Source organism: Clarias gariepinus, chromosome 14 (genome assembly GCF_024256425.1).
Source record: "Clarias gariepinus isolate MV-2021 ecotype Netherlands chromosome 14, CGAR_prim_01v2, whole genome shotgun sequence".
Classification (NCBI taxonomy): domain Eukaryota; kingdom Metazoa; phylum Chordata; class Actinopteri; order Siluriformes; family Clariidae; genus Clarias; species Clarias gariepinus.
The window spans coordinates 6,174,636-6,190,769 of record NC_071113.1 but is presented as its reverse complement, the minus strand read 5'-3'; the positions used below and the strand labels follow the sequence as shown (position 1 = coordinate 6,190,769).

Genomic DNA, 16,134 nt, shown 5'->3' with positions numbered 1-16,134 from the left:
AGCTGACATATGTATCTATGATCCCGTGCCAGAGCATCCAACTGGAAAATGTGGATTTCCCAAAGTTCATTCGAAGTTTGTCTCAAGAGGAGTGGATAAACCATTTCAAAATAAAGGAAGAGCTTTTAAAAATAATCTTGCACACAATAATAGACAATAATTTGTTTTAACAGAAGTAATGATAAAAAAATGTATTATTAGTATTGTAGTGAGTATAGTAATCATAAAAAAAGCATAATATATTTAAAAGCCAAATTTTAAAAATCAAGTATTAAAAATTAAAAACATTTAGATTACTACTTCATATTTATTTTATTTTTTTTATTTAGTCCTGTCCAATTCTTTTTTCCCCAATTTCTCCCCAATCTAGTCGTGGCCAATTACTCCCCGTCACTAGGGGGCTCCCACACACATCAAGGCTACTACAACCACTCAGTCAGGAGGGCGAAAGCTATCCCGTGTTTCCTCCGAACCACGTGACGCGAGCCGACCGCATCTTTTCGAACTGCTCGCTCACGCAGGGGCGGAGTAACACACTCGGAGGAAAGCGCTAGCCGCTTCTTCCATGTGCGCGAGCTCACAGACGCCCCTGATTGGCTGTAGCGCCGTGACTAATGTGGGAGCACAAGTACCTATCATCCCTCCCCCCTGAGAGAGCTCGGCCAATCAGCTCTCTCTGTGGCTCCGGCTGTGAGAGGAAAACAGCATCACCCGGGGTTCGAACCAGCGATCTCCGGATGATAGGGCGAGCGCTTTACCACTGCGCCACTCGGAGGCCTAGATTACTACTTCATGAGAAGGAAAAACAAGAAAAGAGAAATACAGGTATAAAGTTTTTCACATTAAAGGAGTTCCTGGGAGGCCAGCGTTTTAGACATCCAAATCATGGTTCTGAATTACTGAAAAAGTTCTACCTTGATGGTGTCCAAGTACTAGTGAAACCATGGGATAAGTGCATTAGTGTAGCAGGGGATTATATAGGGAAATCAAAAGTCCCAGTTTGACTTGAACACCTTGTAATAAAAAAATAAAAAATACATATAGAAATACATCTAGGCCGGGGGTAGCTCAGTGGTTAAGGCATTGGACTACGGTTCGGAAGATCCCAGGTTCAAACCCCACAACCTCCAAACTGCCACTGTTGGGCCCTTGAGCAAGACCCTCAACTGCTTAGATGTGTAATGAGATAAAAAAAAAAAAAAGTAAGTCGCTCTGGATAAGAGCGTCTGCCAAATGCCTAAATGTAGAAATATATTAACGAAAATATAGGTAGAGGCATAGCATTATTTGTACAGCAAGTGATAAAAAAAAGATTTATAAAGAGTAACAGACTGAACAAACACTTGTTAAAAGAGCAGTAGTTTCTTTCTTTATATATATATATATATATATATATATAAACCAGCAGACGGTAGATGTAATATTAGTTTATGTGAGAGGTAAAGCTTAAAGCTTATGGAAGCTGAAAAAGCTGAACTAACACCCCCTACACACAGTCTCTCACTCTCTCTACTATTTGCTGTAAGACATTCTGGCTCAGTGGCCGTATCCAACAGTACTCAACACATGGATAGAATTTTCCAACAATAGCCTTAACATGATAGAGACAAACTTAACTTAAATCTGTGCAACTCAAGTCCTCTGGCAAAAAAAAAATTTAATGCCTTTAAAGCCTAAATCTGCAACTGCTTATCTTCATCTTCATCATCATCTATACCACTTATCCTATACAGGGCCGCAGGGAGCCTCAAGCCTATCTCAGGAACCTTCAGGCACAAAGCAGGGTACAACCTGGACAGGGTGCCAATCAGACTAACCTGAAGGAAACCCACCAAACTCCACGCACACAGACCCGAGGCAGGAACTCAACCCGCACCCTGGAGGTGCAAGGCCACAGTGTCAACCACTAACTGAACAGCTAAACACCGAGCTGAAGAACGTGATCACCAACTATATACCAGTAAACTGCCGACAGGATCAGTGACTAAAAATGGGTTTAAATAAAAAATATTTAATGAAAAAATTATGGAGAAATGCCCATAAAAGCTGAAACTAAAATCCAGATGTAAATCTAAAACTTTTTTTTAGCCTCAGTTCTGGTTTTTACAGACTAACACTCAAACATGTTAATATATGTTGATTATTGTGGGGTTAGTTTTATTCACTGTTAAACAAATCATTTAACACTGTGCTGGTTTAACACATTATTAACCAGCACAGGTGTTGTTCACGTTATTATAATTATTATTATTATTATTATTAAAAAGAAAATAATAAAAATATCATTTTTTTAGCTAATTTTCTATCCATTCATTATTATTAATTTATTTTTGCAAATTGATTATTTTATAGTCGCTAATGATCTAAAATTATATAAGACAGCACAAAATTGTGTAAAGGTTGTTTCATAAATACCCATTTTTTTCCTCCCAGAAATAAGCTAAAAATTATTTATAAAAAAAAAAAAAAAAAAAAGTGCAAATGTGATCTTGTGGTGAAATGCTCTTTTTTTAGTCTGCTCATAGGTTCACCACATTGGAGCAATTCTTTAGTAGAGGAACGAGGAGAGTGGCTGGGCAGAGGGGGTGGGACGCGGGTGGTTTGGGAGCCGCTGGGGTCGTAAATGGCAGGAGTCAGAAAGGAAATACTCTGGCTGGACTCCAAGTATGATTCATAGCGAAAAGTCTTGCCTAGGCATATCTTCGACAGGTGGAGAAAGTGAGAGTCCATCTAAAATAAATACGGAATACAAAATACAAAGCTGGGTTAGGATTGCATAAGTTAATGTTGTCTAGAGTTATAAATAGTACATTTGAATTGGACTATTCGTAAATGAAGAGATGAAGACATTTCTTGGTAGAAGACTCGGCCTGCCGTACTGTACAGTATGTGAAAGAGAAGGAGCCGCTCTAACATTCCACCTGATTAAAGAAGAACAGATGGCAAGACAATAGCCAACAGCAGCATCCGGTGAAACGCAGAACTCGTCTTATTTCACTTGAATTTTTTACTTCGGTGAACTGATGGACTACAGTATTCATACAGGATGAACTAACACCAATATCTGAATTATCTCTGTTAAAGTCAAACAAACCTTATTAATAACCATCAAACAATTTGTCCATGTATGAATATATATCTGTTATATAAGTTTCAAAGCAAAATGAGGGTTGTAGGGGGAAAATATTTCGCTGACAAATAATAGAGAATATTTTGCGAATGTTTTCTTCGATTTACAAAGGAGGTAAAAATTAAAAATTAAAAAAGCAAAATTACAAGCAAAAAATATTTTGTTTTGGTTATATCAGTGTGTTTTAAAAATTAAAAAAAGCTATAACTCCGTCTACCACAGTTTTGGCACGATGGATAAATCAGCCTGCGGTTGTATTTGTGTCGATGCAAATATGAAATATGGTGTTAATAATAGGGATGATTTAGTGAGAATAAACAATATATCAAAGATTCCTAAAGAAATATACAGTATGAAATGGTTTAAATTAATATAGTGGTTTAGATGTTAAATTAAAATCTTCTTCGAGACAACCTTTTATGCCTGAGGCAAATAATTTGCCAGAATGATTAAGAGTCTGAAAATGGTGTTTATCACGTTTTGGTTAATGATATGGGGTAATTTATCCTAAGTCACATAATTAAAATAAATACCGGGACGTCCGTTATAAGTGGCACTTTGCCAAACCAGTAACACTACCGTACTCTGACAGATCAGGACTCGATTAATTGATGAAGTCTGGCGGGCGTGTTAACAAACCTGGGGCTGTTTTGATATGCTTACAATATCTCTATGCAACCACAAAGATTATACAACAACATTCACAACTCTAACCTCATTCACAACTTTCTGCACATTATCAGCAATCGTATCAAGTCAAATATATAACCTGAGTACACTGACCAGCCCAAAGAGTTGCAGACAGGTTGAAAACCTGGTCAGTCAGTACATTCAGGTCGTCGGCTGACTTTATTTTTTGCCACATAAAAATAGAGCCTAGACCTGACCAACTGGAACAACCCCAGATCATAACTCAGAGAGGCTTGTACAGTGAGGCACTATGCATGATGGGTGCATGACTCCTTTCTGTAGAGAAGTCCAACCTTACGCTCCCTAACAAATAGCAACCTTTTACTACGAAAAACAGATTTTTTTTTACTTTAACTGCTAAAAGCTTTTCCGTCATATGTAATATGCTTTGCCATCTATACTTGACCGAAATAGAAATGTATGGGTCACTTCATGGAAACTGCAAACTGTGACCTGAAGGTAAAATTCCAGAAAGAAAAAGTAATTTTGAAGAACACACCCACACTCATGTTGACATTACCAGCAGAGATAATTGCGTATGGGTCAAAAGATAAGATCGACAACTAAAACATGAGTTAAGGAGCATTACACAACAGTTAGTTCCGACAGAGTAATGGACGAGGGGCATTCCACAAGTGATGATATAGAGCACAACAGCACTGGGGCATTGAAATATAAGTATCACGTCTAGTCCCAGGTGTTCCAATAATCGTTAATTACTCTAATGGCTGGTCAAGAGAGGGTCGGTACGGTCCGCGGTATTGAGGGGAGAGCAGCCGCCTGCCAAAACCCACATTCAAAACCAATAACAGGCGCATTTTTCAGTAATAAGACATCTGATAATGTTATGTAATTCTAAAAAACATGCTGTCTCCTTGGTAATTGCTTGTAAGTCGTTCCAAATTGCCAGTGAACCGTTCGTGTGGTCTTGCTCGCGGCTAATGCGACCTACAAAGCTAACTAGCTTCAAACACAAAATCGCTCTCTAACCCCCTGATCAAAGGCACTACTTGGAATAAGTGCGTGGAATAAGCTAGCACACTAGCCTACCATTTAACTCTATTCGGGATTCAACCCTGAAATGCTCGGATATTCTAAGTGGAAGTAAAGCTTGTAAGTTTCTGAAAACTGTCCTGTCCACCACCTCCATGATTTATTCTCCTCACCTTTTGGCTGCATAGTACGGGTAAGAATTTAAAACTACTTTTACCCCTGTTAATTACACTAACAGTCGGTCGCCAGCTGTGCCAGTCGTGGAAGGATATGTAACATAACCAGTTAAATAAACAAACAAATCATAATCTGTTGATAAGAATTGCCATTTGTGGCATAATTGCCAGCGGTGAATAAATGCAATGTCACACTTCGTGCTGTTGGAATCGAAGCCATGCTGATATTCAGTCCAAGAGCACACCAGTTTAAGTGATTTTGCTCAATCATGAAAATAACTACATAATTATAGAATAATTTATTTTTTTTAATATGAAAACATTTTGCAAGAAAATAAATATCACTAATAGAAGCTAAAAAAGAATTAACAATCCTGTGTGTGTGTGTGTGTGTATATGTGTGTGTGCGTGTGCCTCGCGATGGATTGGCAATCCGTTACGGATGTACCCCATGTCATGCCCAAAGTCTCCTAAGAGAGGCTCCAGGGCTGTAACAGTAAAATCGGTACAAAAGATGAATGAACGATAAACTCCTTATTCTAGTTTCTTTGAGTTTGAACATTTAAAGACCCCTAAAGAAAAACCAAAAAGTAATAAAATCCTTTAACAATGTGATCAAAATATATAGCGTGCATTCCTGAACTTCCCAACTGTTTGAATTCCATAACACACAACACATGCACTCCACATTGTGCTTCCCGTAACTATTGTCCGTGCCGTCTAAGAGGACCACTTACAGTTAGTTGCGCCCCTTATCTGAGAGTGTGTGTGTGTGCACATACTGTATGTGCCTGAAGGCCAGCTTTTTGCAGAGAAGATCAAGTGTTTCAGGAGTTGACTGGTTTTGATTGGATATACTCATGGAAACATGCATGTACTTTCACGTCATATAAAGAATGAAAATACACATGACCATGTAGGAGGATTGTGTGTGCATGCTTCCCGCCTAAGTGAGCTTGGGGGAACATTGACTTTGCCTGGTTTTCCTTCCTAATGTTCTGTGTGACGGTAATCCTGGTGTACTTTAATATGTAGACAGCTGAAATTCCTCATGATTTGAACCTCTCCATGGTTACAAACAAAAACACACCGAGCCCGAAATAACATCGCGGGATTAGAACAACTCGAGCGACTGCGGCGTGGATACCAGCACTGATAATGTTGCTATTTTAACATCTAACACTAAAGGAACAAAGGCAGAGTAAAAGACAGGCTGGCTGTGTAGGTTGGAGTGTGTAATAGACCGAGACTGTGATACTAAAAAAAAAACATGTTACAGGGAAGTACACGTTTGTAAGTGACAAAATGTAATTTTACACGAAATGTTCTTTTATTCCCACAGTGTTATGTAACTGTTTTATTCGTAGCAGGGTTTCAGAGATCATCCAAGCAACTGGGTACAAAGCAGGAGACGTTCCCACTAGGAAGGACACACTCATCCATACCTAGGGAAAATACTGTAAAACAAATTGACCTACTAGCACGGGTTATGATAGTGGATGGATGGATGGATAGATACTAATTGGCATTCCAAAACTGCCAATAGTGTCTGCAATGTATTGGCACCCTGTCCCCGCCTCGTGCCCTAAGATCTCCTGGGATAGGCTTCAGGCCCCCCCGTGACCCTGTATACAAGATAAGGCAGTACAGACGATGAGTGATTCTTTTTTTTTTCCAACTTAATCGGTTTATCCCTAATAATCAAGCTGGAGGCAATGGTGGAAGAAACCATGACAGGAACCAGATTCATACCAGATAGTGTGACCATAAATAAATCCCTTCCAAAGGTCCAAAGTGCAGCTCTGGAACAGGAAACTTGGCGTCCACTTTGTTGAGATTATCAACTGTTCAGTGATGGAGGGGAAGAAGGGGTCGGATCAGTGGTAACTCAGGAGTGCCATGTGCAACTCGACGAGAACGTTAAACGAGAAGTGGCATGCAGTCACACTTGCGATTAACACTGAAACTGAGGAGCTCGATAATTAATTTGTTTATTCATGTTTGCAAGTATAAGTGTTTGTATTATTGTATACTGGTCCATTGCCTCAACTTTCCATGGACTGTGTAATGCTACACAATTAATTACATAAAAATAAAAATCTTAATAGGGTGCAGATTATTTAATCACAATATTAAACATCAATTTATTACAATTTAAATATATTAAAATGTATTCATTTATTACAATACATACACACAGTCAGGAGTTTATGTAGATTTATGTAGTTTGTCAATAATTTAGGAATTTATCTATTTATTTATATATTTGAGTTGCTAAACATCGCTGTATTAATGAGATCATTCGTCCATTTATTTGGTGTTAGCCAAGAACATTACAGTACATTTAATAGTTACATATCATACAGTAGTTTATATCTCATTTGCAATATGCAATAAGTAATCGCTATGTTGTTTTTTTTGTTTGTTTTTTATCAAAACACGCAGCCCTACTACTGTGGTTATTAAAGTCACCTGAAAGGAAAACGAATGCATGGCTAAATGGATAGAAAGGTTGAGGATGTTGAAAAAGTGGACCAACCCACAGAGTCCCCTGTGTGACGGTGGTGGTTTTTCCACCTCTTTTTACCACCTCAATTACCAACAAGAGATCCGCTGTACTGTACATATAGAATGAAATTCCAACAGAAGGGTCTTTTTGTGTTTTTTTTTTTAAAGTAAATAGATTCAGAGTTCACTTTGCCAGAGGATAAATAAAACAATGAGAAGCATGCTCCCTGTGCATGCATGAGCCTGGGAGAGGTTTTGACAAGTAAAGATGGACAAAAATCCTCCAAATAGAGGAGGGGAAACTTTTCTGCCAAAGGCTAATTCTGAACAAAAACTTGGCAGAGGTGTTCACGAGAAATCTTTGTATTATTGATCAAAGGGAACGCGTTGTCATCTCCTGCCTGCCAGCGGAATTATTTTCAGGCTTAAAGCTTATTACCATTTAAACCTGCATTCTATCTATTTTTGTGCGTATTTTCATTTACCATGTGCACAACACTTGTGCTGTTTTTATCACTACATCTGAGTGCGGTATTATGTGGTTTCATTTACAGAACATAATGATATAACCTTGATAGATGAACCAATAACTCCTGTTTCAATAACATGTTTGTTTTAAGTGCCTTTACAGATAATAATAGCGTGGATATATTATCCAGAAATTGTGAATGAGATTCGGACCTCGGGCGAGTTATCCATTATGTGGGATTTGCCAAAACAGAGTTATGTCTCTCTTTGATTTGTTGTTGTTGTTGTTGTTGTTGTTGTTCTGGGCTTGAATTTGAGCCCATTTTCTTGGGTGAAAAACCGTATTGTCCATACATCATCTCTGACATAATTTGATTTTGTAACCATAATATTTTGTGCTAAAATTTGTCGTGGATTAAAGTGAGCTGTAAGTAGAGCAGATTAATGTTAAGTCAGTTTTTCCCCAGCTGGGCGCAATAATGTAATAAAAACATACGATTGAGTGCATGATAAAATAGTGCATTCTAGTTAATGGTGCAAATAATGTTTATTATCTTGTAATAGTGCAAACAGTTAACTATTAGTGTACAGTGTAGAAGGAAATGCGAAATAAAAGGATCAGCTTGATCGAGTGCTTTTTTATAAACTGCTAAATAATGAAGTGATAATTAAGATATAATTAAGTGTATTTATTTTGATAGTTCCTTTAGCCAGTATTTTCTAACCCCTAAATAAAAAAAAAAATTAAAAAAACATAAGGGAACAGTTCTTTGTGTTTCTTTTGTGTGTTTAAAGCTCAGGAGTAACCTCACTGGTTCCCTTTGTTTTTTACAAACTAAACGAGGCACCTTGAAAATGAACCCAACTCTCACTATGAGTAATAAGTATTGATGTAACTCATGAACTTAAGTCACTGAATTCATTTCCTAAGTAGTACAGAGGCAGACGATATTAAATATACTGCTATAAGTACATACAGTATATTGTACAGCATAATAGAAACAGATTCTTTCTTTGCCTTCACGCACATTTCTCTGAGACCTAACCGGAGCAACAAGTCTGTGCTCTGCATTACTGCTCCTTCATGTGTTGCGTTAAACCCGGTTGCAACAACTGCATTTTCGGCAGAATACTGATGTTATTCAGGACACATCTGGCACTAATTACAGCCCACATATCACCCACTAACCGTATGACATAATAAGGGAAATATGATAACACAGAATGTGAAAGAATATCCTCCATCTCAAGCATTTAAAGTCAATTAGAGTAGGTTAGAGGACAAAACAACTACCAGGTTGACTACAAGATGATAGCATATGTAGTTTACATACACTGAGATGAAGAGCGGCACATAAATACAACTACTGGAGCCTGGAAAAATAGCTAAGACATCATCGAAAGGCAAAGCAGTGTGGTACGATAAATGCCACGGTGCCACAATAACGAATAAAAACGCAATTCCAAAGTATTTATCCCCATAACATACTGGCAGCTCACCAGTTTAAATCCCAGCGCTGCTCGCAAGCAAGTGCTGATCAAAGCCATTAATCTTAATCTTAATCTTTGCTTGGACTTGTCTCAGTTGTAAGTCAATTCAGACAATAACACCGTCCAATATATATATATATATATATATATATATATATATATATATATATATATATATACTGGTACTGATCAAGTGTTATATGTAGCATAAAATGAATTATAAATAAGAGAGAGAAAACTTATTAAGCCTTATTTAAAAAAAATATATATATATATGTATATATTAATCCCATTATTCATGTGAAAATTCTATCTTGGATTTATTTGATAGTTTGTGTCATAATGTTTTTAGTAAGCAATCAGAATGACTTAACTCCCGTTTACAGCCAAGACAGCGGAGAGAGAGAGAAGTGCATGAAAGCACAATAGGCCAATGGTCAGGAGCTGGCAGCTCTTCATCTGACTCAAAAAGTTTGGAATCCAAATAGTCGAAATCTTTGTTCTCTGCGAGAAACTCCCTCAATGCTTCATTGGCCCTCTGGCAATTTAGTGTACCTCCAGATTAGGTATTGATCCATTAGGACATGTTCTCCATTCATTTACTTTCCCATCCAAGAAAACTCATTGTTGCCATAACATTTACGGGGAAAAACCTCTATCCATCCATCCATTTTTCTTACCACTTATCCTACAGGCTATCCCAGAAATCCCAGTGTTCAAGGTGGGGGACGCCGTGGATGGGTTGCCGACCTTTCATAGGCCACAAGCATACGCACTCACATTCACTCATTCTCACTCAACATCTATACCGCTTTATCCTCTATACAGGGTCATGGAGCCTATCGTGCACAAGGCAGGGTACCCCCTGGATGGGGTGCCAATCTATCGCAGGGTACACACGTACATACATACTCACATGCCCATTCACATACTACGTGCAATTTGGGAACGCCAGTTAGCCTAATCTGCATATCTTTAGACTGTGGAAGGAAACCAGAGTACCCGGAGGAAACCCACCAAGCACGGGGAGAACATGCAAACTAGAACATTGAGATGCAAGGCGACAGTACTAACAGTACCAACCCTAAGTAGGTACTAAGCACTAAGCCACCCTGCCAGGGAAGTGATCAAATGATAATGTTCAATAATATATCAGTTCAGTTAACTCTTTATCCCATTCAAGGTCATGTTTGATCACATCCTGTCCTAGAAACCCTGGCATGAGGTGAGACACATGCTGAATTGCATTATAGTACGTAACAGATCAACAACCACATAAAGACTCAATCAATCATCACTAGTCTGTCCATCTGCCAGCAAGTTACTGGAAGATGTCAGGAATCTGGAGAAACTCAAATGAGATCATGCTAAACACTACACAGACCGGCGACACTGCTATTACTACCACTCCTATTCATTTAAATTGTATTTCTACTGCAAAGCAGCTTTACAGAATTAAAACTATCGGATGTTTTGTTACTACTACGACTGGTTCTTGCTATTTCACATTTTCTGAAAACCTTTAAATCATGAATGCATTTTTGATTTAAAAAAAAAAAAGTTAATTGGGTATGGTTGCTTAATCAACACCCACCCTTTTGACATTTCCGCTTACGGTTTCTTCCACAACCAAGTTGTAGGCAAACAAACAAACAAGTGCAGTGTAACGTGACTGGGAGGTTTCAATGGTTATGCTACAGAATTCTCTAACTAACCTCTCCTCTTCCACAGAAATGCATAGCCATGGCTTATCTAAAATAAGGCAGCTGCTGATAAAACACCGTGGGCGTGGGAGGGCACGCAAGCTGTCAGGAAACATATGTGAAGTTTACATAATAGTGTGCATTTAACTAAAGGCAGTGCGATTGCTTAAAAACTGTCACGGTTCATTATACCGACTATATAAGTTGTTCTGGGTGAATTCTGTACTGTTTATTAAAATGCGTTTTATTGTCACTGATCATGTTCTACGAATATCCCAGTTTTTTTAGTAGGCAGGGGTCAGAGCGCAGGGGTCAGAGTTCAGGGTCAGCCATTATTCTGCACCCGTGGAGCAGACACGGTTAAGGGCCTCGCTCAAGGGCCCATCAGCGGCAACCTGCTGGAGCTTCTGATGAGTAACTCAGAACCTTAAGGCACCACCTGAGCCACCACCGCCGCTTTGTTTTACATTATACCCATAACTCCACCTCCGTATTTCTGTGAAGCTGTTCTTCAGTTCTATTGTTAAAAGCAACAGAGAAACAAACTGATTCTCTTCAGTTTATCATTCTCATTTCATCATTATTAAGATCAGACGGACAGTGTTGATAGCGATGGTTGTTGAGGCGGGGTGTACTGTAAGTTCGCCCTAAAGAAAATGAATAAAAGAATGCTGTTACATCGAATAACTACAGTACAGTCTCTCCGACCTGTTTAACCTGTTATTTGTTTTTGCACAAATGTGCAATTTGTACATATGGGATTTAGAGGACATTTATTTGTAGGATTTAATTGGAGAAAGAACACTTGTCCCGGATGCAACCTGCTCTACCCGTACTTGTAAATCTACAACGATCGCAAAACAACTGTAAAAAAAAAAAAAAAAAAGGAACATGGTACAAAAATTTCTCAATCATCTGTGTTCCTTCCACGAGTGAATAAATGTCCAACTGTTCTGTAATTGTCACTAATAAGGCATAGGGAGACCCAGAGGTGATTTGGCAACGCCGGCTTTGAATGATTAGATTCATAACCGGCCAACTTTGCATTAGACCATGAACATTAATGACGTGTTCGGTGTTCCGACAACAGTGCCAAATACTGTTCGGCTAAACAGTGGGTATGTTCTACTTAATAAGGTATGACGCACCCAATATTGAAGTGACTTGGATTAATTGTAACTAGCATTGAATACGCTATGATCGTCATCAGACAGGAAACGATTCTGTGTGCACAATAATTAATTATATGGTTTAACAATTGTTTGCATATTTGAATGTTTTTGATTAAAAAACACTTTTAAACACTTTAGTTTACTGAAAACAACTTGTTGTACAGTACAGTACAAGCGCCCATGTTTAGTGACAACACTACTACAGTACGTTTCTTTAGCAACAGTGTTCGGAAAAATATGTTTAGCAACCGTCACAAAATTTTTAACAGGTCAAAATAAAAAAAAAATTCAATAGAAATAAAATACAAAAGTGTCCATTTCGAGGGCATGTACAGACCAGAAAGAAATACAACTGGAAAAGACAGACGTCCAGATCACAAAGTAACAAACCCTGACGCTGTATAACGTTCTCATAAACTGATTATTTTGCAATGTCGCATCCCGAAAAACAACATTGATGGTCAACTGTGGCATTCGTCTGATTTTGAAAGTTAGATTTTGATAAAGTGACATTGCGATGAAGTTTAATGAATAAACAAACACTTCCACTGATTCGCATTCAGCGCGGGTTCGAATCGGATCAGAAAGCCACCTTAGTTAAAACAAAACAAAAAAAAGAAAGCAAATCAAGAATGTGTTTCAGCTGAAAAATAATAATAAATAATGTTGTTTTAAAGTTGTATTTGCAACATTATCCCAACCTCATTCATGTACGTACCTATCTATCTATGTGTTTGAGAGGGTGTACGATCATGAGTAAACTCACAGAGGAACAGAAGATAAGACCAGACCAGTTCTCAATTCATTGCCGTGATGATGTCATCACAGACAGGCTGAAGTCTCTGTATCAGCAGCGGTCATCTTTAATCCTATTAGAGCTTATTAAGACTTTTAGCAGGACATGAGCCTCTTTTGAATCGAGACATTTTTGGCACGCTTTCTACTACTGCATCAGAAATGACATTGGCCTGTTGCTCACTGACAATAAGGAGACAAGCTGAAAAAAAAAAAACAGGCATTGTGTGTTTGTCCTCTTGTCCGATGCCAAACAAAGTAGCAGGTATATAATGCCACCACTGAATCTGAGCTCATATTAAAAGAAAAAAAAAATTCTTCTTATATCTACTGGCTTAAAAGAAAAGACATGAACGTTTTATTTATATGCACGCAAGAAACCTGGAATTTAATATATATATATATATATATATGATTGTGGTTGTGTTGTCATAATCAAAACAGGGTCGTTCTGATTAATATAGAATATTAGAACAAAACTATTAGGGAAAAACAAACAAAATACACATTTTATTATTTTATATCAGTAACACAGTAGTGCAGTTCTAACCTAAACAAAGGAGCTTTAATCATCACTTTTTTATGATGAGTTTATGTCCAGCGTGCATTTTGTTAATGCATGTGATATTAAAATTAGGCAGAAAAATATGTGGCAAATTGTACAGGTTTAAAAAATGTGTGTGAATTTAGTTGATTTTAGTATTACAGACTATCTATACAGCTCTCGCCACTCTGTCTGCTTTAGAAAAGTGCAGTCATGCATGTGTAGGGAGATAATGTGACAGAGAGAGAGAGAGAGATGGGGAATTATTATTAGTATTATAGTTAGTATTAACCTCAGCATTTACTTTGCAACCCAGCTGAATTTAAGGTGTCATTGTGGCTATAGTGGTAACGAAGCTGATAAAGAAATCTGTCAAATATGATCTAGGAAAAATCACTGGTCAGGAATTAAGAAGGTAGTGTGTAACTGTATTCAAGATTTCCTGAAGATGATTATTATTAATTATATACCGGTTTAAACAGTATAGTAAATAATTCTTTATTAAAGCAATAAAATAAAATTGTATATTGAAGCTGATATATGTTAGTTCCATCCATCCATCTATCCAGGAACCTCTGTAGTCCAACTAGGGACTGTGGAAACCAGTGGTGATTACAACTGTAAAATTTATTCACATTTTACGACCGTGGTAGGACCTCCGGTTAACATTCTTAAGTTACAGGCAATTTGGGACCGCCAAATAATAATCCTAATCTGCAGATCTTTGAACTGTGGGATGAAACCGGAGTACCCAGAGGAAACCCACCAAGGACAGGGAGAACATGCGAACTCCATGCACACAAAACCCACAATCGAACCTGGACCCTGTAGGTGCACGGCGACAGTGCTAACCATTATGCCTCTATATTTTAAATAGTTTATGATTATTAATGTACAAGTACGTATAATTTGGTAGTGTTTACTCAGTCATTAGTTGAAATGAAGAAAAAAAATCTAGGGTATTGTATATAATTTTTTTCCAAAAATCTTTATATACTCATCGTCGATGCCATTTATAGACTATCACAGGAAACTTAGGGTACGAGGCGGCGTACACCCTCGACGGGGTGCCAATCCATCACAAGGCTCTCACACACGTTCATTCGCACACATTAGGCAATTTAGGAACGCCAATTAAATAACCCTAATCTGCACGTCTTTGGACTGTCGGAGAAAACCGGAGTACCCGGAGGAAACCCGCCAAGCACGGGTTGCACAAAACTTGCAGGGATCGAACCCGGACCCTGGAGGTGCAAGGCGACCACTGCTGCCTATATATTACTGCTATATAGTTACTGTATACTGATGTAAAGTCTATACAGTATGTCAGATCGTCCTGATGGCAGGTGCACAAGTTTCATCACTGTACTTCCAGCTTAGCCCGAGTATATTTACCTGCAGCTCGCACCACGCCACCTCCACCGTGGTCTCCGTGTCCAAACCTTTGTAGACGGTCTTAAACGAGCCCCTGCCGATCTCCACGTTGAACTTGAGGTATCGTCCATCAGGAGATGTGGCCACGGCTCTGGTCTCCACGTCCTCCTTCTCCTCGAGCTCCCACCGGCTCTCGAGCCTTTTGATCAGCTTCGGGCTGCTCTTCGTGGCCTCGATGTCCGAATCCGAGCTCGGCTCGTGCGCCCTGGCCGCCGGAGGCACCGCGGCCGCGGCGTCCCATTGCGCGGAGGACGGAGGGGACGCCGGGGACACGGGAGACACGGGAGACGCGACCGCTTTGGATTCGTCCGTCTGTCTCTCGGGTAAGACGTTCTCCTCGGACCACGACTGCGCGCTGTAGAGCGGCTCGAGCTCGAGCTTGTGCAGCACGTACGAGTTCCTCCGGGCGCTCAGCGTGTGCGCGCGGAGCAGACAGTCCGCGTCCAGGTGATCGACGACAGGTAGGCTCGTGAAGCCGAGTGCGGACACCTCCAGGTCTGCGTGGGACATCCTGCGCAATAAGTCGGACGAGCGAAGACTGTGTATACAACTACTACTACTTCTGGTTGTTTTTGTTTTTTTTTCTTCTTTCTTCACATCCAGTTCATGATGATTATTCGCGAGGACACAAATGTCCTCATGTCCTTCTGGTCCCGAGCTTCACTTTACTCGAGCGCATTCGGGAAGGAAGCGCTGCTTCATTAACACGAGTACAGCTTGTTCTGAACGTGCGCGCGCGAGTCGAGCAGTAGCCCCTGTGTGTGTATGTGTGTGTGTGTGCGTGCACGAGTTCCCGCCTCCTTCTGTACCTGAAGTGCTGCTACACCAGACTCCCCCACGTGCCACGGGCGCACTGAGATTAGACCACCACAGGTCCACTGAGCGCACGTGGGGAACAGCAGAACTGGACTAATTTAATTCTAATAAAATCCATCTACTTTTTTGTTCCAGTGGTGTTTTACTATGTGGTGAGGAAGACCACACATCTACAGCTCTTGGCAAACGCTCTCATCCAGAACCATCATATCTG

The 16,134-nt window shown here is 39.3% G+C and overlaps 1 protein-coding gene across 1 annotated transcript in view; it reads right to left on the bottom strand.

The window, feature by feature from the left end:
- Nucleotides 1-15,843, bottom strand: part of wnk4a (WNK lysine deficient protein kinase 4a) — a 53,608-nt gene extending 37,765 nt beyond the window's left edge. The window contains exon 1 of the mRNA XM_053511510.1: nucleotides 15,066-15,843. Within this exon, the coding sequence (XP_053367485.1) occupies nucleotides 15,066-15,614 (549 nt within the window). The 5' untranslated portion in view covers nucleotides 15,615-15,843. The remainder of the gene's footprint in view (nucleotides 1-15,065) is intronic.
- Between the last annotated feature and the right edge of the window lie 291 nt (nucleotides 15,844-16,134).